At 38.9% G+C, this 23,039-nt stretch overlaps 1 protein-coding gene across 24 annotated transcripts in view; it reads right to left on the bottom strand.

Moving 5' to 3' along the window:
* The window catches only part of BMS1 (BMS1 ribosome biogenesis factor), a 57,375-nt gene that overhangs the window by 30,981 nt on the left and 3,355 nt on the right, over positions 1 to 23,039 (bottom strand). For 8 of the 24 annotated variants that reach the window (XR_012417615.1, XR_012417618.1, XR_012417616.1 and 5 more), the window contains exons 3-13: positions 22,807 to 22,997; positions 21,555 to 21,634; positions 18,315 to 18,503; positions 17,086 to 17,228; positions 16,234 to 16,355; positions 15,704 to 15,891; positions 14,860 to 14,999; positions 12,134 to 12,894; positions 11,842 to 11,943; positions 10,735 to 10,892; positions 7,204 to 7,285 (exon numbers count right to left, since the gene is read on the bottom strand). Coding sequence is in view for 13 of the 24 variants with exons in the window: in XM_065520589.2 (XP_065376661.1) it covers positions 7,204 to 7,285; positions 10,735 to 10,892; positions 11,842 to 11,943; positions 12,134 to 12,894; positions 14,860 to 14,999; positions 15,704 to 15,891; positions 16,234 to 16,355; positions 17,086 to 17,228; positions 18,315 to 18,503; positions 21,555 to 21,634; positions 22,807 to 22,997 (2,156 nt within the window). In the remaining 11 variants the exon portion in view is untranslated. Of the gene's footprint in view, positions 1 to 5,592; positions 5,749 to 7,203; positions 10,626 to 10,734; positions 10,893 to 11,841; positions 11,944 to 12,133; positions 12,895 to 14,859; positions 15,000 to 15,703; positions 15,892 to 16,233; positions 16,356 to 17,085; positions 17,229 to 18,314; positions 18,504 to 21,554; positions 21,635 to 22,649; positions 22,998 to 23,039 lie in introns of those variants that run through there. The other 16 variants (XR_012417619.1, XR_012417622.1, XR_012417617.1 and 13 more) reach the window with 6 other exon arrangements.

Genomic DNA, 23,039 nt, shown 5'->3' with positions numbered 1-23,039 from the left:
TGACACCAAAAGGCATTAGACAAAATTCAACATCCAATCATGACAATAAATAAATAACAGTGAAAAGACTGGGAACAACATAGGAAGTCCACTCCCAGCACTCTTACTCCACATTGTACTAAAAGTCCAGTCGCTGAATTAAGGCAGAAAAATTTAAAACAGAAAGAAGGCCGGGTGTGGTCGCTCACGCCTATAATCCCAGCACTCTGGGAGGCTGAGGCAGGCAGACCACTGGAGTTCAGGAGTTTGAGAGCAGTCTGAGCAACATAGTGAGACCCCATCACTACCCCCAAAAAATTTAATTGAAAAAAAAAAAGAAGGAAAAGCCATAAAGCCATACAGGTTGAAAAGAAAGAAAGAACACTGTCTCTATGTTTTCTACACAACTGTCTGTGTAGACAATACCAGGCAATCTACAAAGACAAAACAAAACAAAATCCTTCTACAACTAATAAGTGAGTTTAGCAGGATAAAAGATAAACAAATGAAAATCAATCAAAATGAAATACTTAGGTCTAAACTTATCAAAACATATTCTCAACCAGTATGCTGAAAATCATAATACTGATGAAAGAAATAAAAAACTAAAATGAATAAATATACTGTGTTCATATATTTTAATACTCAAAATAGAAAAAGATTCTCCCCTCAAACTGATCTATGGGTTTAATGCAATCCCTATCAAAATCCCAGCTAAGCTGTTGTAGACATAAACAAGTTTATTCTAAAATTTATATGGAAAGTCACAAGCCTTGGGATAGCTTAACCAATCTTGAAAAAGAAGAATAAAGTAAGAGAAGTCACTCTACTCAACATTAACACTCACTATAAAGCTACAGGAACCTAGACAGCAAGGGTCGTACTGGCCAAAGGATTGATACATGAAGTCAGTGGAATACAAGAGAACCCAGAAACAGATTCACACAAAGATGCTCAACTAACTTTTTACAAAAGTCAAAAGCAATTCAATAAAATAAATGGTGCTAGAAAAATTATTCAACCGCAGGCGAAAATACAAACCTTGACCTAAGTCTCATATCTCATAAAATGAAAAAATCAAAATAGATCATGGGTGTAAAGAGAAAACAAAAAATACTGTAAAACTTTTAGAAAACAACATAGGAGAAAAACTTCAGGATCAAAGAATAGGAAATAATTCCTAGACTTGATACAAGTTTCATATTCCCTAAAACAAAAAACAAAAAAACTGGCAAATTGGATTTCATCAAAAATAAAAACTTTTGCTCTGTGAAAGGCCCTGTTAAGTAAATGAAAACTACAGACTAGGAGAAGTATCTGCAAATCACACATCTGACAATGGAGTTAAATATTTAATGAACTCACAGTACCCAATGCAACCCAATTTTTAAAAATGCAAAAAAAAGACATCCCCAGACATTTTTTATCTGTATAGAAGAGATAAAAATGCAAATAAACACATGAAAAAATGCTCACCATTATTAGCCACTGGGGAAGTATAACTTAAAACCACAATGAAATATCACATACCTATTAGAATAGCTAGAATAAACAACAATGAGAACACCACACATTGGCAAGGATGTAAAGAAATTGGATCACTCACATAATTGCGGGTAGAAACATCAAATGGCCCAACTACTCTGGCAGTCTCCTATGAAACTGTGCAATTACCGTATGACCCAGCAATTGCATTATTGGGCATTTATTTCCCAGAAAAATGGGAAGTGCATATTTACACAAAAACCTGTATACAAATGTTCATAGTAGCTCAATTCTAATAGGCAAAAATTGAAAATAGGCCAGGAGTTCAAGACCAGCCTGAGCAACACAGCAAGATCTTGTCTCTATAAAACAAACAAATAAATAAAAAAATATTAGCCAGGCACGGTGGTGCATGCCTGTAGTCCCAGCTCCTTGGGGGTGCTGATGTGGGAAGATTACTTGAGCCTAGGAGGTCGAGGCTACAGTGAGCCAATACCACACCATTGCACCCAGACTGGGCATCAGAGCAAGACCCTGTCTGAAAACAAAACAAAACAAACTGAAAACAATCCAGCTTGATCTTAGATGAACGGTTAAACAAACCGGTACATCCACACAATGCAGCACTACTCAGCAATAAAAAGGAATGAACTATGGTATATGTACCAACTTGAATGGATCTCCAGGAAATTATGCTGAGTGAAAAAAAGCCCCTTACAAAAGGTTATAGACTGTATTATTCTGTTTATTTAACATTCTTGAAGATGACAAAATTGTAGAAACAGAAAACACATTATGGTTCACAAGGGAAGGAACTGGGGGCTGGGAAACAGCAGGGGCGTGGGTGTGTTTATAAAACAGCAATACAAGCGATCCTTGTGATGGAACTGCTCTGTATCTTAACTGTTGGTAGACACACAAACCTACACATGTGATAAAAGAGCACAGAAGTATATACGCACAAACGTAAAACACACACACACACAGGCAAAACTGGAAAAATCTACAGAGGATCAGCAGATTGTATCAATGTTGGCATCCAGGCTGTGACCTTGTATTACAGTACACATAGTATACACAGTACATATATATAGATAGTGCTATAGTATAAGATACAGGAGATCTCTCTGTATTCGTTCTTACAAGTGCATGTCAATCTACAATTACCTCAAACTTAAAAGTTTAATTAGGAAAAAACGTACCACAAACTTTTCTTTTGGAAATAGAAAAGGTGATTCTTTTTTTTTTTTTCTGAGACGGAGTCTCGCACTGTTGCCCAGGCTGGACTGCAGTGGTGCGATCTCAGCTCACTGCAACCTCCACCTCCTGGGTTCAAGCAATTCTCCTGCCTCAGCCTCCTGAGTAGCTAGGATTATAGGCATGTGCCACCATGCTCAGCTAATTTTTGTATTTTTAGTAGAGATGGGGTTTCACCAGGCCAGGCTGATCTCAAACTCCTGACCTCGTGATCTGCCCGCCTCAGCCTCCCAAAGTACTAGGATTATAGGCGTGAGCCACTGCGCCCAGCCAGAAAAGGCGATTCTTAAGTTCACGTGGAAAATAAGCAAAATCAGGACAAAGCAAGAATGTTTACTTTGACTTCTAACCCACACTGTCCTGGAAGTTTAGGCCAGGGCAGTAAGGCAAGAAAAATTAAGTCATCCAGATAGGAAAGAAAGAAAGTAAAACCACTGGGATCTATCTCAGCCTTTCTGTAGATAACGAGAATCCTGCTTGGCTCCCAGAACCATCCCGCACAGAAACTGGGGGAACCATATGAGATTGGACCAGGGTGAAAGGTCAAAGCAGAACTTGGAAGCCCAGGCAGAACAGGAGAAAAAGCAGCATAAAAGAAAAGAATCCTTGGGGTAGTAAGAAGTATTTACTTAGAAAACCATGAATATTGTTTAGTCAAAGTTTACCCCTCCCCTCCAAACACACACTTGAGGTCAGGAGTTTGAGACTAGTCTGGCCAACGTGGTAAAACCCCGTCTCTACTAAAAATAAAAAAACTAGCCGGGCGTGGTAGTGGCTGCCTGTAATCTCGGCTACTCGCGAGGCTGGGGCATGAGAATTGCTTGAACCTGGAAGGCAGAGGCTGCGGTGAGCTGAGATCATGCCACTGCACTCCAGCCTGGGTGACAGAATGAGACTCTGTCTCAAAAAAAAAAAAAAAGAACTAACAAGTAATTTAGCAAGATTGCAGGATACAAGACCAATATAAAAAAATCAACTGCATTTCTTATATATTAGCCATACATAAATACAAGTAGATATGAAAATAAATTGCTGACAGTGATATAAGACCTGAATCCTGAAAACCTTGCTGAGAGAAAGTAAAGAACAAGATAAATGGAGAGTTACTATGTTCATAGATCAGAAAACTCAATGTGGTTAAGATGTCAATTTTCCCAAATTGTTTACAAGTTCCATGAAATCCCAATCAAAATTGCTGTGGGCTTTTTTATAGCAATTGACATGTTCATCTTAAAATTTATATGAAAATGCAAAGAACCTAGATTAACCAAAACAATTTTGAAAAGGAGACTAAAGTTTGAAAAACTACCTAAAGTTAAAAACTACCCAATTCCAAGACTAATTATAAAGCTGTAAGTAACAGAGACAGTGTTGGTATTGGTATAAAAATAAACAAATATATCAATGGAACGGAACAGAGAGCTCAGAAATATGCACCCATAATATGGCCAACCAATACAGGGCAATTCAATAGGGAAAAAAATAGTTTATCAGCAGAAGGTGCTGGGAAAAGTGGATATCAATATGTCAAAAGGAACCTAAATCCATACCTAACACCCTATAAAAAATTAACTCAAAAAGAATTATAGACCTAAATGTAAAACCTGAAACTATAAGACTTATAGAATATATGAGACAATTTGTGACGTTGGGTGAGGCAACGATTTCTTACATACACTATCAAAAGCACAGTCCATAAGAGAAAATTTTGGGCAGGGCATAGTGGCTCATGCCTGTAATCCCAGCACTTTGGGAGGCTGAGGCGGGTGGATCACCTGAGGTCAGGAGTTCAAGACCAACCTGACCAAAATGGCGAAACCCCATCTCTACTAAAAATACAAAAATTAGGCAGGCATGATGGCGGGCGCCTGTAATCCCAGCTACTTGGGAGAGTGAGGCAGGAGGACGGCTTGAACCCAGCGGGCACAGGTTGCAGTTAGCCGAGATCGCATCACACTCTGGGAGACAGAGCAAGACTCCATTCCCCCCGAAAAAAAATTGTTTTGATAAATTGACCTACACCAAAATTAAATACTTTGTTCTGTGAAAAACACTATTAAAAATAGAAAAGACAAGGCACACACTAGGCAAAAATAATTGCATATCACATGTCATACAGAATTTGTATCAAAAATACATAAAATTTCTTAGAATTCAACCCAATTAAAATAATGTGCAAAAGATTTGGACAGATATTTCATCAAAGAAGACACAGATGGCAAATAAACACATGGAAAAATGCCCGAAACCATTAGTCACTAAAACTTCAAGATACCACTCTACGCCTAAAAGAAAGCCTACAATTTAAAAAGACTGATACTACCAGGGACTGGCAAAGATGTAAGAGTGAAGCAACCGGAAGTCACATAAAGTTATGGTGGCAATGGAAAATGGTGTAAACACTTTAGAAAACAGCTGGGCAATTTCTTAAAAAATTAAATGTGTACCTATCATATGACCCATTTAGTCCATTCTGAACTACTTATTTACCCAAAAGAAATAAAAGTGGTTCATATAAAGACTTCTACAAAAATGTTCACAGCAGCCTTACTCATAATAGCCAAAACCTGGAAATAATTGTTTAACAGGTTAACAGATAAATAAATTGCTATACATCATACAATGGACTACCCATTAGCCAACAAAAAGAAATAAAGATGTAACAGCATGGATGAATCTTGAAATAATCATGCTGAGTAAAAGAAGTCAGACAGAAAAGAGCACATATTGTAGGATCCCATTTCGATTAAATTCTAAAGGGCACAACCTACTGAATAGTGACACAAGGCAGCTGAATGTACCTGGCGATGGAAGAGGACAGGATGGAGGGTTACACAGTGGCGTAAACTGTGAGGGTGATAAATGTGTTCATTATTTTGATTGTGGCGACGGTATACTCACATATTAAAGTTTATCAAATTGTACACTTTAAACACTGTAGTTTACCATCAATTATACCTCACTAAAGTGATTAAAAAAGAAACCCACCACACTTTCTTTTGAAAACAAAAGACGATTCTTAAGTTCCTGTGGAAAAAACAATAAGCAAGTGAGAATAGTCAGCAGAATGCTTAAAAAAGCCCCCAGCAGAATAAAAAGAGAAAGAAACTGTTGAGACACAGTTTTAATAACTGGGGTCTTAATAACATGATAAAGCTACATAGAGTACTAAATTATAGTAATAATAAATGAACCAACAGAGATCAATGATATGAATCTGAAAGCCCAGACAAAATATATATATATATATATATATATATATATAAAAAGAATACATTCACATACTACAGACTAGTCACAGTGGCTCATGCCTATAATCCCAGCACTTTGGAAGGCTAAGGTGCGAGGTAAGGTGCGAGGATTGCTTAAGCCCAGGAATTCAAGGCCAGCCTAGGCAACATGGCAAGACTCCCATCTGTACGAACTATTTAAAAATTAGCCAGGCATGGTGGTATACATTTGTGGTTCAAGCTACTTAGGAGGCTGAGGCAGGAGGATCTCTTAAGCCCAGGAGTTTGAGACCAGCCTGGGCAACATAAAAAGACTGTCTATACAAAAAAATTTAAAATTAGCTGGGTGTAGTGATGCAAGCCTGTAGTCCTAGCTACTCAGGAGGCTTGGGTCTGCGACGCTGAGGCTGCAGTGGGCCATGACCACACCAAAGCACTCCAGCCTGGGTAACAGAGCGAGATCCTGTCTCAAGACAAAACAAAAAGAATGACATTCCAAGAAACCATGTGGCAGTTGTAATCCATAAAAATGACTCAATTCTAACACTTATGAATCTATCTTATGAAAATAAAAAGCATGAGCCAAGAATTATTTCAAAGTTGTTCAGTGTGGAGTTCTCTATAAAATGAGCAAAGTACAAAACTACTTAGATATTGAAAAAATTATGACTTCAATAATGGTATGATATTTAAATAATAAATATGAAATCTTTGAAAAAATTTAATGACAAAATTTATATAAAGTACATCACTTAAGCAATCCTCCTGCCAAAAATTATGTAAAGTACAACTAAAAAGGTTTATACATATGATTTTTAAATGACTAGAAGGAAACTATTGAAGAGGTTAACAAAGGTTTTTTATGGGTTAGTAGAATTCTGGTATGTTATGTACTTTTCATTCTAAATTTTCTACAATGCATACTACCTTTATTATGAAAAGAAAAACATAAATGCCATTTGTATGTATTTTTCACATCACACAAAATCTATTTTTAACAAACACATGATTAAAATTTATGGAAAGTTTCTCACTTTTAAGGTCCATACGTAGTAAATCAGTTAGCCAACTGAGAAAATAAGATAATCATAAAAGGAAAATCCGGAATATTACCTGGCTCATTACTCCTGTCTGAATTCCCCAAAGCATTTCACAAGTGACTATGATTTTCAATTTGACTATTGTCTAAGATACAGAAGAAAATAAAGTTTAGAGAAGCCAGTCTTCCTGAAGAACCCAGCTCTTCACTTACCATCTTCTGCTAAGACCTTGGCTGCATCTTTATCATCTTCCCACTTTCCAGTCACGAAGCAATCTCTGATACTGTTCATAACCTTACGTAGAAAAGTCAGCACTTAGGTGAGATGTTCCAATCACTCAGCAAAACAACTCTAAGAAATGGCAGTAGGCAACGACTTGCCTTTAAATATTTCCCACCTTCATGAATATTCTCATTCCAAAGGAGCCCAGGAAATAACTTTACCTTTGATGGAGACAGTATAACCACAGAGATAAAACACATTAAGCAGCAGATAGGGAAAGTATTAAATACTACTAGTCTACTAACCTCGTAAGTAAACAAACAGATAATTACTAATTCAACTAATTTTCAATTGTATTAAGGTTTCTAAGGCGATGCCTTAGAAACTAATGAGACAGTAGTTTACAAAGTTGGTCTTGCTATTTGTTAATCTAAACCTGTCTGTTTGAAAACTTACTTCCTATAAAATGGGAGAAGATATTTGTAAATTATGTATCTGATAAGGGACTTACATCCAGAATATATAAACAATGCATACAACTAAGTAATTCAATTTTTGAAATGGGCAAACAATATGAAGAATATATACAAATAGCCAATAAGCACATGAAAAGATGTTCAACATCATTATCAGGGAAATGCAAGTCAATACTATAATGAGACACAATTTCACCCCCTCTAGGATGGCTATAATCAAAAAGACAGATAATAACAAGTGCTGGTGAAGAAGTGGTGAAACTGGAACCCATATACAGTGCCAGTGAGTAAGTAAAATGGCACAGTCACTTTTGAAAAGAGAAATGAGAGAGTATAAAGCAAATGAGTAATTATGTGATTCTCTAATTTCATCATCTTCTGATTCAACCAAGGAATAATTCTCCAATGGAAGAATGAGTAAGATGTAGTCCTGAATGTGAACTGGAAATATCTATAAGAACTCTCCTGGTTCGGGTAGCTGAGAAGGCCTAGAAGTAATGACCAACTCATGGCAGTAAGCATTCCTATGCCTAGGCTGCCATGTTGAAATACCATTTTGTACTAAAAGAAATCAGGACTTCTTATGGGTGATTCCAAGTGCTCTCTCATATCACAGAGCAAGAATTGATCCAGAACGACTACGATTGTAACACAAGGACTCAGGAGCTGGTGTGCACAGACGCTCACAGGCCACAGGTGGGATAAAGAGGAGCTTCAATAACGGATAACAGGTGCAGGAGCACAAGGCACATCAACTACATTTATATCCATGACATCACAGTGATACTCACAAACAAGTATCCTTTGGAGAATCACTCCAAAAACTGATTAAAAAATCAAGCATGGGCCGGGCGCAGTGGCTCACTCCTGTAATCCCAGCACTTTGGGAGACCAAGGCAGGTGGATCACAAAGTCAGGAGTTTGAGACCAGCCTGACCAACATGGTGAAATGCCATCTCTACTAAATATAAAAAATTAGCCAGGCATGGTGGCGGGAGCCTGTAGTGCCAGCTACTTGGGAGGCTGAGGCAGAAGAATGGCATGAACCTGGGAGGCAGAGCTTGCAGTGAGCCAAGATCGTGTCACTGCACTCCAGCCTGGGTGACAGAGCGAAACTCCGTCTCAAAAAAAAAAAAAAAAAAAAAAATCAAGCATTTACCCTACATACATGGAAGTGAATAACCAAATAGTAGAAGAGGAAAAGTTTCTCTTTAAAGTATTACAGCTAATACATAAAGAGAAATGATTGAATAGAACATCACCACTCTACGTTCTTAAGAAATTGATGGTTCTAGGCATTGAGCACCAACAACTGATAACATCTAACATCATTAAAAGGACACAACCAATCTTTATGCGCCTCCTAATGAGAAAACACCACCACTTAGGAAGCAGTTTTGCTGAAAAATAAAAATCAAATTTAAATCCTGTCCAACCGCTAGATGTTTTGTCTACAGGGTAACTACAAATACGTGGCTATTTAAATTAATCTTAACAAAGATTAAATAAAATTTAAAATTTAGTTCTCCAGTCTCATTAGCCACATTTAAAGAGCTTAGTAGCCACAAGTAGCCACAACCCACAGCTCAGATATACATTCCGCTCATCACAGAAGTTCTATTAGTATTGCTCAGTACCCACTCACAGGAAATACAGGAGGGCCTGTGAAACTGCAGAGGGATGCAAAGCAATCCACAAAGTCCAGAATACAAGAAACTCTACAGACCAAAGACTTGGTTTATTAAATAAAATGTAACCAAAAAAAGAAATGGGAAGGAAAGACTGTTCACTAAAAATGTTAAAAGATAAGACTGAAAATCAGTAAGGAAAATCAGGTAAAAGTAAACTGTGATGCTTATACAAGCATGGAGGAAGAAACCAGGAAGAAAAGGAAAGCATCACCTTAAGAGGCTGGACCACACCTCCTTCTACAGGGAGGAAGGGGACTGTGGCTGGTGTCACAATTGAGCAGCAAAGCTTGATTTCCCAGCCTGAGTGTTGAGTACAGGGGTATTCACCTTCTGGCAACCCATTAAGCTAAACAATTGTTTTTACGTGGTTTTCTACATCTGTATTAAATTTCACCAAAAAGAATGGTTAAATAAAATCTCATAAAGTGCACTAAGTGTTATCTGGCGAATTACAATAGGCAGTATGATAGCAATTGGGCCTCTGTGAGAAGTGACATCTAAGCCAAACTGAATTGACAAAAAAGAAGGCAGCCTTTGGAAGATCAGAATATTCCAGAAGGGAATACAGAGAAAGGGGCTGGCGTGATGATTCACTCCTGTAATCCCAGCACTCTGGGAGGTTCCAAGGCAGGAAGATCACGCGAACCCAGAGTTCGAAAGTAGCTCAACATGGTGAAACATTATCTCTACAAAAAATGCAAAAATTAATCAGGCCTGGTGGCTCATGCCTATAGTCCCAGCTACTCTGGAGGCTGAGATGGGAAGATCTCTTGAGCCCAGGAGGCTGCGGCTGCATTGAGTCATACACTTGTGCCACTACACTCCAGCCTGGGCTGCCGAACAAGACCATATCTCAAAAAGAGAGAGAGAGAAAGAGAAGAGGTCTCAGAGGAGGGTGAGCTGTGGTGAGTTTGAGTACTGAATGAATTCCAGTGTGATTACAAAGTGGTGAGCTGCAGGAAGAACATTTACAGGTATCACAGATTTCTCTATGCTTACAAACAGCAGGAACTATAAATGTTAACTCAAGGTGCTACGTATATCCTAGTGATAAGACACAAAATACATCTGATGTATAAAAACCTATGTGTGATGCTTCAAAATAAAGATGCACACTACTGTCCACACTGGAAGCTGAACCTGTCCTCCGTGGGCCACGTACATGGTCTAACTAAACTCAGAACATGTTACTGTTTAGGATGCATGAAGTGCCCACTGTAATATCTGGGAGAATGACCTGTAATCCTGTAAAAATGAGAAGCCAACAACAGGTAAGCAATATTGACATCAGATAATCTTATTCTAGAACAATTCTCTAATTCTCTAATAAATCAAATGTACTACCCAGCCTTACCTCCTCTAAATCCCAGTCATGGGGGGCCTCCACAAGAAATCTAGAACAGTCCAAAGAGTCAGCCTTATGCTTACACTCTCTGTCAGGCTGGTTGACACGAAACAACCCTCCAAGCTCTTCTCGGGTATCACCATCTTCTTCTTCATTATCTTCTGCCACTAAAGAGGACACCATGGTAGAAAAGTGAGAACAAAAACTACAGCCCTAGAAGACCCATCATTTTTAACCAGTTAGGCCATGAGTCTTTGAACTCAGGAACTGAGGGCCTCTGTCTGTGATGGGTATGGCAATAGCCACATATGAGTTAGGCATTGAGAGGGCAGGGCAGTCACAGGTTAAGAGAGCCAGGAAGCTATTGCTGTACATGTGTGGGGCTCCTGCGCTCCTGCACGGCAGCAGCTAAGAGGCCGAGAAGGAGTGAGAATATTGGCGGTGAAGGGAGGGAAGGGACATTTAAAGGCTGAGCTTTAGATTACTAAAGAAGAGCGCTAAAGAATTTTGAGCCTCTCATCACTAAGAGTACCTAGACAAAACCTGAATGAAAAACAGTATACAACAATCTTCCCAATTCACTGGGCTGAGCCCAAAAGTCTCACCATGTGGCCTTGATCTCCCCATGCAGTAACCAGGGAGTACAATGTAAAGTTCATCACTATATATTTATTTTTGCATTAATTCTACCAGAAAGAATATATAGGTAAGTTTAGTAAAGCATAAAATCAGAGGACAAGGGCAAAAGGGAGAACAAAATGTGTTATACAGTGTTCTAATTCTCAGAAAGCAAAAAAGTAAATACTTTTATGGGCAGAAATATTTTTTTGGCACTAATCTACAAAAAAATTCTCATGAAGGACTTTTAAATAGGGAACATAACATAATGCAATGGACAGCATTTGCATCAAGTTTTACAGCAAACCCATTAAGTCTACTTTATAGGACCAATGTGTAGTCCTCATAAGCTGATGATTAGAGACATCCGTCAAACATGAAATGTGATGGGCAGCAATTATGGATGTCAACAATACCAGCCCAATCCTCCAACCAATTCCCTCATCTAAATAATCAGAGAAACTAAAACATTTCGAGCTCTGAACCAGAATTCTTTACCTGTCCCATAAATAAGCTTTCGGAGGTTTGGAGCTGCTTGCTGCTGCCTCAGAAAGGCCTCAGCTGCCTTTCTGGAAAGGTCTTCCTTCCACTTGAGGGCACCTGAAACGACCAAAGCCAACCTCCAGTTAGGCTTGTTTACATGCCTCCCCTCCCTCAAGATCCATCCACAATGCAGCATTTCAACAGTTAACAAAATCACAGAATCAACAGACCCCCAAATGGAGACATTCCATTGGGTACCATTTCGAGAGCCAAGTTGATAGCAGCAACCAACTAAATTTAAGTTTACCTGAGGTTTCTTTGGAATCATTATTTTCTTCCTTGTAATCTTCTTCCTCTTTGAGTAAATCTTCTATATCACTGGTCTCATCAATTAAGTTCCTTGGCCCCAGTTTCTGACCACTGCTCACTTGAGAAGGCTTTGAAAGCTTTTTTCTAACAGCCTCTTCATTTTCTGAGTCCTCTTCCTCTGCACCGAGTGAGGAGCTTTCTTCAGATTCATCTTCAGATGCAAACGCCTCTTCAGCTGTGCAATGCCCAGAATCGGAAGTGGGGAGAGCTGCTTTCTTCATCAGCAAAGACTTCTCCAGATTCACACGGTCACTCTGGCGATTAGCTGGCGACAGCCCTGCTTTACTACCTTCTCCAACAGCCTTTGATCCTGAAATGCCCCCCTCTCCTGCAGTGCAGTCCTCTTCTTCACTGCTTTCATCAGCTTCCTCTGCTTCCCCTTCTTCCGCTGAGCTCCTCTCAAGGTCATCGTCACTGTCAGCAAATGCTGGCAAATCCATTTCACTGTCTTCTTCCAACTCTTCAAGTTTCCGTCGTTTGACGCCCTTACCAGCCATATACTGATCAGTCATCTCAGCATTTTCCTCCTCTTCTGCTTCCTCATCACTAGAGCCGTTTTCCAACTCGTCATCTTCGGATATTTCATCATTTTCTTCATCATCACTATCTCCAGATTCATCTTCATCTCCAAAAATGGCTTTCCGACGCATTCGCCCAGTTTTTAAGTCCATTTGTTTTTCCTCCTTTGGCATCAACAGCCTGTATTACCAAGGAAATACAAAATAATTCAATTTGTACATTAATCAGCTAATCTACAAATGGCAATACAGTCAATGAAAAATACAAAGAAACAGAAAATGTCAAGGAATTGTTTAAGATGACATAGCATAGGGAAAAAATGATCTGATAAACATTGGAAGAATTAATAAGCAAACTCGGACATGGTTCCCTAACACCACACTTCAAAAAAACTTAGAGAGAGAATAAAGGAATAACCCTTAAAAAACAAAAATCTAATTTTAGAAAAAAATTGCTCAAAAGGGAAGTTAGTGTTTTGTAGATTTTTTTGAAAGTTGATTAATTTCTAAGCTAAAAATACATGATCCTTAAGAGAAATGGCTGAGTCCAGGCCCAAGGCAGAAAGAGGGCAAAATGAGCCTGGATCCTCTTGTTCTGTCAGAAAGAAAGAAATGCTCAAAGACTAACAGAGACAGCTGAAAGGACACAGGAGACAGGCTGAAGGCTCCTGCGGCCAAATCTGGGACAGCATAGGCATCAGGAAGAATAATGATAGTGATGGAAAATAACCCATGGAACAAAACGCAAGTGCATTAGTCAGCAGTGATACGGAAATAAAGGGGAGAAGTGAAAGCTCTTTGTTAAAAATGCCAGCTAACAAATGTAGGAGGAATGACAGAGGAAGAACATCCATTTTAAGTCACCAGTTTCATATCTGATAGAGAAGAATCATCAGGAGGCTAAAATCACAGTATAAAACTGTATGAAGCTATTTAATGTAGCAAGATATTTAAAATTATGAAAACATAAATCTGAAAAAACTGAAAATCACACCAAAAGAGATGGATAAGTTAGAATATAGCAATAATAGGCCAGGCATAGTGCCTCACATCTGTAATCCCAGGACTTTGGGAGGCTAAGGCAAGAGGATTGCTTGAGCCCAGGAGTTCAAGACCAGCCTGGGAAACACAGTGAGACCTAATCTCTAGAAAAAAAAAAAAATTAGCTGGGAGTGGTGGCGCACTCCTGTAGTCCCAGCTACTTGGGGGGCTGAAGCGGGAGGACCACTTGAGCCTGGGAGTTCAAGGCTGAAGTGAGCCCAGATCATACCACTGCACTCTAGCCTGGGAGACAAAGCAAGATCTTGTCACACACACAAAAAAGAATACACCAATAATAACAAAATGGTGACTACATAAAGACTGTATAGAAAAAGGAAATGCTCAGAATATAGAAATAAAATTATGTATTTTAACTGTAACTATAGTAGAATAGAGTATTCTTATAGATAAAGATGACTAGAAGGATATACAAAAATGAAAATCGCTAGTAACTTCATTATAAAGGAGTGATCTTTCGGCGAACACTTCGTATCTGTCAGGCATTCTGCTAGGTAGTTTATGCACATTGTAACAAATTACAAACTAGATAATCTCAAAATTTTCAGATAAATTTTACTGGGAGTCATAAATCAATCCAACAAAACCAATGTTTTGCAAACATCGACTATGTATAAAGGTATACAAATTCCCAACCCAGACTGAAAAATAATTCACATAAGCCATACATCCATGGAAACCTACCCACGGGAGATAATACAGCATAATGTAAATAAAACTTTCAGAGACAAGGCATGTGGCTTCTGGACAGCCACAAACTCCTTGACTCTGCTCTAGTGTTTTGGCCACCAAAAGAAAGCCAAGTGGCCTCATGTCTCTTAAAAAACAAAAGGCAACCTATGGAAGATGGCGTGGTATTTGAGGAATATTTGGGGTCTGTTGAAAAATGCATCCTGTGTTTTATTTCAAGAAAAGACTCCCTTGTAATGTCAGGTAAGTGAAGAGCCCTCAGAGACATGCACACACAAAGAAAAACAAAACAACATAGAATGAATCCCACCAAAATGTGTTATGATGGCTGAATTATGGGTGATATGATCTTCTGTAATACATCTTTTTATTAAAAATAGAAAAAAAGCAGACTTACCCTTGATTATCTATATCTTCTGACCCGAGTGGCTTGGAATCAGAAAACAGTGTCACTCGACTTGAAGCCATCTTGGCATCAATGGTGGAGTGGGTAGAGATGAGACTCTGGACCAGCTCATGGGTGGGCCCCACCTCATCCTGTCAAGACAACCAAGAAAGAGCATGTGAGAAAAGCACAAAGATCCTGGAGAGACACTGGTTTCATTCAGTTTCTCAAAATTATCTTAGACACATTTCCTAAGAACCTTTCTTAATGCCTCAAAAAGCAGAGAAGAAAATCCTTACAACAAAGCTTGAAATGGATCCCCATCTCCATTAAACTTTTCCAAAGTTCAGGGAGTATGTAACCTGATAACCTAAACACCTAGCTAGAAAAACCTCAGCTCCAATGCTACAACAATGCTAGCTTTTCTAACATTTTAAAATAACCCTAATTTTAACCCAATAAAATTCCACTTCAGAACTAAGAAATAAATATTTGAAATCCACTTTAAAATACAGAATGAGGAGACCATTGTGAATGAGAAAAAGACCAATGAGAGCTGGCAAGCACACTGATTTTGTAGAAACGGGGATGGGCCATGCAGGCACCACATGGCAGCAGGGCCCGCGCTGGGGCCATGGATCAAGGAGGAATGGAGGACAGGACTCTTCTGCTTGGTACAATGAAAAAAAAGTATTTTTTTTATCCTATATATTTACAATATGCATTTGGGCCTTTATTATAAGTACAAGAGAAAAATCTTCAATAAATAAAAGCTGACTACATTATTTTTTGATTAAAAAATAGACTCGGAAAGAATAATGAGAGTTCAGAGAAATGACGCCCATCTCACCGATACCTGAAAACCGTGGCTGCCACCAAGGTCAACATAGACAGCGTCTTTGTCATACAGCACACCCCCAACTCCAGAAAGAGGCGCATAAACCAGCTTCTCCTTCTCATTTAAACAGCGCTTCTTTTGTTGTTCAGGAAGAGCACAAGGGTCTGGGAGGAAACTGATGTCACTCACAGCAAAATCTCCTACCCCTGGAAGACAGGATCCAAAAGCAAGCTTCAGCTGACAAGAAGTCAGAAGTATCTACTGTTGACTGGGGGGTTAAAAACGAGCCATAGTCCAAGGGCTTAACCCGTGACACTAAAGAAGGGCATTGTGCCACACTGGAACAGTGGCCCTCTAGCTACAAGACAAGAGGTCAGAGAAGAGGGGATTTGATAACACCTTTGCAGGCCTACACACATCTGGGTTACTTTAAAAACCTCCAGCGAGGCCATCTTCCCTTGTTTGGTCATTTTTCAGTTTTCCTGAGAAATGAAGTCATCCCAAGAATCCTATGTGTAATTCTAGTATGTTCTACAACAAGAGAATACCTGGCATGTGAATTTGGCTTTTATTTTTCAAGTGTGCTCCTCTTAAATAACCATAAAGCGACACCTTCCGGTCACATTTGATGTTTGTTCGGATATCCTCTGGGTTTGTCAAATCTTCCATCCTAGAAAAATAAACTCAATCATGCAGCAGAAATGAATGCCAAAGTTCCTATACCTCCTTTCAGGTGTCAATGACTCATCACACTATTGTCCACTAAGCACATCATTTAGAAAACTAGAAAATGCAGAAATAAAGAAGCACCATTCCCCATCCACCAGAGGAAAAGGGGCAGGCACACAACTGTGTCTCTAGGCTGAAAGTGACATTTTCATTCCAGAAGACACCAGACAGGGAGATGATGTCCACCTGGGGTCGGGGAAGAGTGAAGAACATATTCAGAAAATCCCTTGCTGGAAGAGAGTGAGCCTGTGCTTTGGGATTTTTACTGTGGCTTGGATTCTGGCAGGTGGAAAAAGGGTATCCCAGGCTGAGAAAAACCACAGCACAAAGACGAGCACAAAGGAAGGAAACTGAAGGCACACACGAAGGACTCAAGCACCCGGGCACGAAGGCAGCATCACTCAAAACTGAGGCTGAACATAGGATGGGGCCACATTCTGTAGCCTTAAATGCTTCCAAGTCCTCCCATTTTCCTAAACATCTCATAATTAATTTACTCCCAAAGGCACAGAATCTTTGAGCAATGATATAAGTAGACATTTTCCATCAACTACACTTCTATCCCCACTATTCAAACAGGCACAAAATAAATCCTATCACTGTTCTTTTTCTAGCCTTTTTAGCTTTGAAATATATGGCCCAGGAAGAAAAAGTTTACAGTCACTTTTTACCTGTCTGCCAGGATATAAGGGTGAGAAGTTTGCCATGTGAGAGGCCTAAACTTCATAACTGTAATAAAACGGCCCAGATTGTGGATTTCTTGGTTTTGATATTCTCCATGCACCATTCCAGAAAGGTAGAACAGCTTGGCACCCTAAACATTAGAGCAAAATTAAAAATTAAATTTCAATTAAATTCTCATCAATACTGCAACAAAATAAAAGTTCTAAACAAGAAGCAATCCTAAGAAGGGAGACTTCCAGCAAAGCCACTGTCCTGAGGCTTCCAGGGCCTTGCTGGCTTCTTTCAGGACTTATTAGAACCCCACAGAGGCAGACTGCTCTGCAGTTGAGCCGGGGCATCCATCTAAGTATGGTGAGGAGAGGGAGGTGAGGCGTCTGAGCACAGAAATGGTTCTGTGGCCGATGGACCAGAACAGTATAGAAAGGAAGGGGCAGTGCCTGGTCCTGTAACTAGGAGAAATTTCTGATGTACTCTATATAAAGTCCCGACCCCAAAACAGCCAGACACTGCCTGGTGCAGCAGGTACAGAGACAAATGAGATACACCAAGAAGCCCAGAACAAGCACTCTCTTGAGGGAAACCTTCCAGAAGACTGAACACACACACAAAGGAATTCAGCAGGCCAGAGACTGAACACACACACAAAGGAATTCAGCAGGCCAGAGACTGTGAACACACACACACAAAAGAATTCAGCAGGCCAGAGGTTGAACACACACACAAAGGAATTCAGCAGGCCATAGAGTGTGAACACACACACACACAAAGGAATTCAGGAGGCCAGGGACTGTGAACATACACAAACGGAATTCAGGAGGCGAATCCTAGAGAGATGTTTAGTAATGTCTCTTCAGTATTTTTACTTACTTATTTTTTTGAGACAAGAGTCTCACTCTGTCACCCAGGCTGAAGTGCAGTGGCGTGATCTCAGCTCACTGCACCCTCTGCCTCCTAGGTTCAAGCAATTCTCACTTCTCAGCCTCCTGAGTAGCCGGGATTACAGGCACGCACCACCACACCCGGTTAATTTTTGCATTTTTAGTACAGATGGGGCTTGGTCATGTTGCCCTGAGCTCAAAACTCTAGGCTCAAGTGATCCGACCGCCTCTGCCTTGCAAAGTGCTGGGATTACAAGTGTTAGCCACTGCGCCCGGCCTCTTCAGTCTATTTTAAAAGGATTATACTGCTAGTATCCAACAATCATTTCTCCTCTTACCGGGTAAACTTCTGTCCAGAACCTGTGTTTTAATCGCTTCTTTGTCTTCTTCAGTTGCTTATTATGCTTGAAGGAGTCGAGGTGGGTGAGAACTCCCATAATTTTAGGAAAGCCATGTACTTGACAGATGTTTAGAAACTCAAATGTTTCCATTTCGAACCCAAAGCTGGCATCTATAAGCATCAGTACCTAAAAGCAGAACACATCATTTTTCAAAGAAACTACCAAAACAGACCACCTACACTAGGGGTTGGCAACTGGCCACGGGCAAAATCCCGCCCATCACCTGTGTTTGTAACTAAAGTTTTATTGGAACATAGCCACATTAATTCATTTACATTTTGTCTATGGCTGCCTGTGCACTACAACTGCAGAGCTAAGTAGCTGTAAAAGATATGATCCACAAAGCCAAAAATATTTACTATCTGGCCCTCAACAGAAAAGTCGCACTCCAGACTAAATCAAATAACTACATAGGCATCACCCAGACAGAGAAACCACCACCCTCTGACTTGCTCTAAAAACCAACCATAAGACGATGTCCACTAGGATGCAAACTTCCATTATAAGAATTTTAATGTATGAGAAGTAACTCAGAAAAGGTTGGGTCTCACCTGGCCCTTACCTAAGAAATTCTAATTTAAAGAAATCAAGTTTTCTGTAAGGTATTTTTAAGCCAAATAACAGGTCTCTGACATCCAAAGAATGGGAAGAAAGTGATAATCAATGAAATATATTAAATATGTACAGAAAACCAATCTCTTCTTTCAATCTCCTCATAGAAAAAAAAAATCTGTTTTTTGCTGAGAAGTATGCAGTGGAAACCTCTATCTTATCTATTAATTTGGATAACTCAATTGTTAAGAAATTTTTTTTAAATAGCTGCCATTTTAGAATTAGGTCAAAAAAACAGTAAGATTATGATGATTGGTAGTCTGTAAGAAAATATAAGCAGATGAGACCAATTTTTAACTTTTAAGATGCTTCAAAGATGCAAAATAATTTCAGAATTGATTCCTGGAAACTTCTAGTTTAAGTATTAAAAACATTTCTGTTCTTATCTTTGCATAGATAACTAAAATTAACAACAAAGAAAAATGGAAACAGAAATGCCCATCTTTGATTAAACTAGGCAACACTCAAAATCCGAAACCACAGAATATATGAAGTTGGGCTTGTGAGAAAGCACAGCTGCCACTGCAGACTGAGGCAGCAAGCACAGCGTTCCAGCAACACTGGACCAGCTCAAAGGACAGGCAGAATATCCTCACACTACATTTAATGTCACAGAGTGCCAGGGGGCAAGCAGCTGGTTGTAAGGTCAGGAAGAACGGGGAACAAACAGTCCCTCAGCTGCCAGTCTTTGTCATCTAAGCCAGTGTTACTCCCCTAATCCACACACGCACGTACACACCCAAATTCATGTATTGTGTGTGCTTTGCTGTACACAGGAGGCTTTGACAACCCACAGCAGAGCAATCAACATAAGCTAGGCTAAATAAATCATGGTGCCTCCATAAAATGGAATATTATATTAAAAAGGAGGCAGAGTTACAGTACTTATTATATACCTCCAAGATACATTATATGAAAAAAGCAAAGCATAGAACAGTGTGTAAAATAAGCTACCATTTGTGTTTTTAAAGGGTGGTATGCGTGTTTATATGCATCTAGAAGGATACTGCTCTGCAGGGATCTGAATGACCAGCGGTTACACCAAGGAAAAAGAAAAATGCACATTGTGCGTATCCTGCATTACAGTTAGAGTACTTTACCAAATGTGTGTGTTCCTTTTGAAAAATCTTTAAAAGATTTACGTAATAGGCATCTCTCTCAATGATGGTTAAGAGGCTGGGAAGGGGAGCAGGGATGGAGGGACAAAGAGGGAAAGGTTAACAGGTACAAAAATACAGTTAGACAGAATAAATTCTGGTGTCCAACAGCACAATAGGGTGGACTATAATTTATTATATAACTCAGAATAACTACAAGAATGAAATTGAAATGTTCCTAACACAAATAAATGATAAATGTTTGAGGTGATGGATATCCTTATTACCCTGATTTGATCATCACACATTGTATGCTTCTATCAAATACCACATGTACCCCATAAATACGTATAACTATTATGTATCCATAATAATTAAAAATAAAATTAAAAACATCTCTTAATACATATGTCTTTAATATTAGAAACTTGCTACATTTTACATAAAAGAGAAATAAATGACTTCTATGAACTATTTTGATCATTTCAAGTACATAAGATTTAGTAAGCTTACACTACATTAATAACACTTATTTTTACTAATAGTAACATTACATGTTCAAAATTTGAATGTTATTTAGTTTTCTGACATTACAATGGCACAACTTTAAAATGTGTATTACTTTTTACTTCATATTTTAGGAGTATTCCTGGGCCAAAGTATAAAATCTGTAGCTCTTTGTTACCAAACAGCTGTCTAAAAAAAACCAAGGTATCTCTCACCCCACACTTCCTCATCAATATGGCTTACTTTTTTGCTAATTTGTTTTTATTTTTTCTAATTTAAAACATAAGTTAATAGAATACCAGAAGAGTGAACATTATCATTTCCATAAATGCAAGAGTATGTACATTTTCCATACACTGAGTACTGTCTAGATTTTTTATTGCTAAACTCTGACCACTTCTTCAGGGCAATTCATGTACTTACTTTAGCATTATCATTAAGGATGAAGGTTCTGGAACCATCAGGAACAAGGGTCCCATCTTCACACAAGTTATTTAACTGCTGGGAGGCTCTATTTCATCTTATGTAAACTACAGATAATAACTACTCACCTCAAGGGTGCATCAAGGATTTATGTAAGCTAAATTTGTAGAAAGCAGTTAGCACAGTGCCAGGAAGAGTCCAAGAAAAAATGGTACTTACTATGATATATTTGTATGTATATATGTATACATATTAATGAGCTCTTATTAGTTGTGTTCATTAAAGGTTTTCTCCATCCCGTGATTTGCTTTTAGATTTTGGAATACATTTCATTGTGCACATTCCATTTTTATTATTAATATAACAACATTTATTACCATAATTATTATCATCAATTCAATCATATCTACTGTATTACTGATGATGACTATGATTCCTTTAATAATCATAGGACTCTCTTCCTTTCATCACGGGATAAATAACCTATCACGATGCTCTAAGTCTCCATCAGCACCCCAGGCTGCCCCTGCTGACTTACCAGATCTGCTACTTTAGCCAGATCAATCATCATGTTAATATCACACCCGCATTCAATAATGGTGAGTCTGCGCTTTTTACCTATACGTGAAAAGATGAAAATTTTACTTTAAAAAGATCCTGAAAAAAACTCTAACCATCAACTCTAAGTTTCATTTTTTAACTGCATCCAGTAAAACATCATATAAGTTTACAGGAGTGTACCAGAAGTTCGTTTTTATAGGCAAAAACTGGTAAAATAAAATAAATTCCATTCTGTTTTTCTTGCTGTGTTCTAAATTTAAATAATATCAAAAGTCTACCCAGATGAATAAAAGTGCTCAAACAGGGAAAATTCGGACTGCACAGGCTCCATGATAACCATGATCTTGCTGTTCAGCTGCAGGCCAAAGTCTTTACCTCTATCAAAACTTCCCGTATTCCCACTATAGCTACAAACATCCTCAAACATAATGCAACAGAATATTCATAACAATAATTATTTCTAAATTAAGGTAAAAAGAAAATGGTCAAGAAAATATGGGCTGGGTGCAGTGGGAGGCCAAGGCAGGCAGATCCCTTGAGCCCAGGAGTTTTGAGACCAGCCTGAGCCACATGGGGAAACCCCATCTCTACAAAAAAAAAAAAAAAAAAAAGGGAAAAAAAAGAAAACTTAGCCAGGCGTGGTGGCATACACTACTCAGGAGGCTAAGGTAGGAGGATTGCTTAAACTTGGGAGGTTGAGGCTGCAGTGAGCTGTAACCACACCACTGCACTCCAGCCTGTGCCACAGAGTAAGACTCTGTCTCAAAAAAGGGAAAAGAAAATATGGATGCTCCAAAGATAAAGAAAAGCCTCAATCCAACTATACTATTGCAATAACAAGAGATTTCAGACTGCACATTCCCATTCTACCACTGGAAGTTTGTTTCATTTTCCCTCAAACTTGGAAAGGTCACCATCTCCCAAAGCAGACAATTCTCATAGGAAAAAGAGAAAACTCACACTTCCACCAGAATGTGGCTTCATAAGGCAAACGTGCACATTTTCAATGTGAACATTATCACATGTTATCTCCGGGAACTTATCTCCGGGTAAGTTATCTCCGGGAACTTACCCTTTTCTGAAGCTATAGCCAACTTAGTAAAAGTATAAGACAGGTAACATGATATGACAATATTTAACATGTTCCGCTCAAGAAAACAACAAATGCATGCATGTCCCTCAGATGACAACAGCCACGCCAACTCTGTGTCTGCTGCGGCATCTCCTACCTGACACAATTGTCACAGGGCCTCTGATCTCGGTCAGCTTCTGCCGGGTGAAGTTCCGAATGAGGCATTGTATCAAAGTGCTCTTTCCAACTTTTGGAGGCCCCATCACCACTACCACTATTGGTGGGGGCTCCAGTGGAGTTCGATCAACCACTGGAATATGATGCTTTTTTGTCTTCAAATCCTGAGTCCTATTCATTAAAAATACATAAATAAATAAATAAATAGTAAAC

The sequence above is a fragment of the Macaca fascicularis genome, chromosome 9 (genome assembly GCF_037993035.2).
Source record: "Macaca fascicularis isolate 582-1 chromosome 9, T2T-MFA8v1.1".
Classification (NCBI taxonomy): domain Eukaryota; kingdom Metazoa; phylum Chordata; class Mammalia; order Primates; family Cercopithecidae; genus Macaca; species Macaca fascicularis.
Note: the sequence above shows the minus strand (reverse complement) of the source record. Positions and strands in the feature narration are given on the sequence as shown.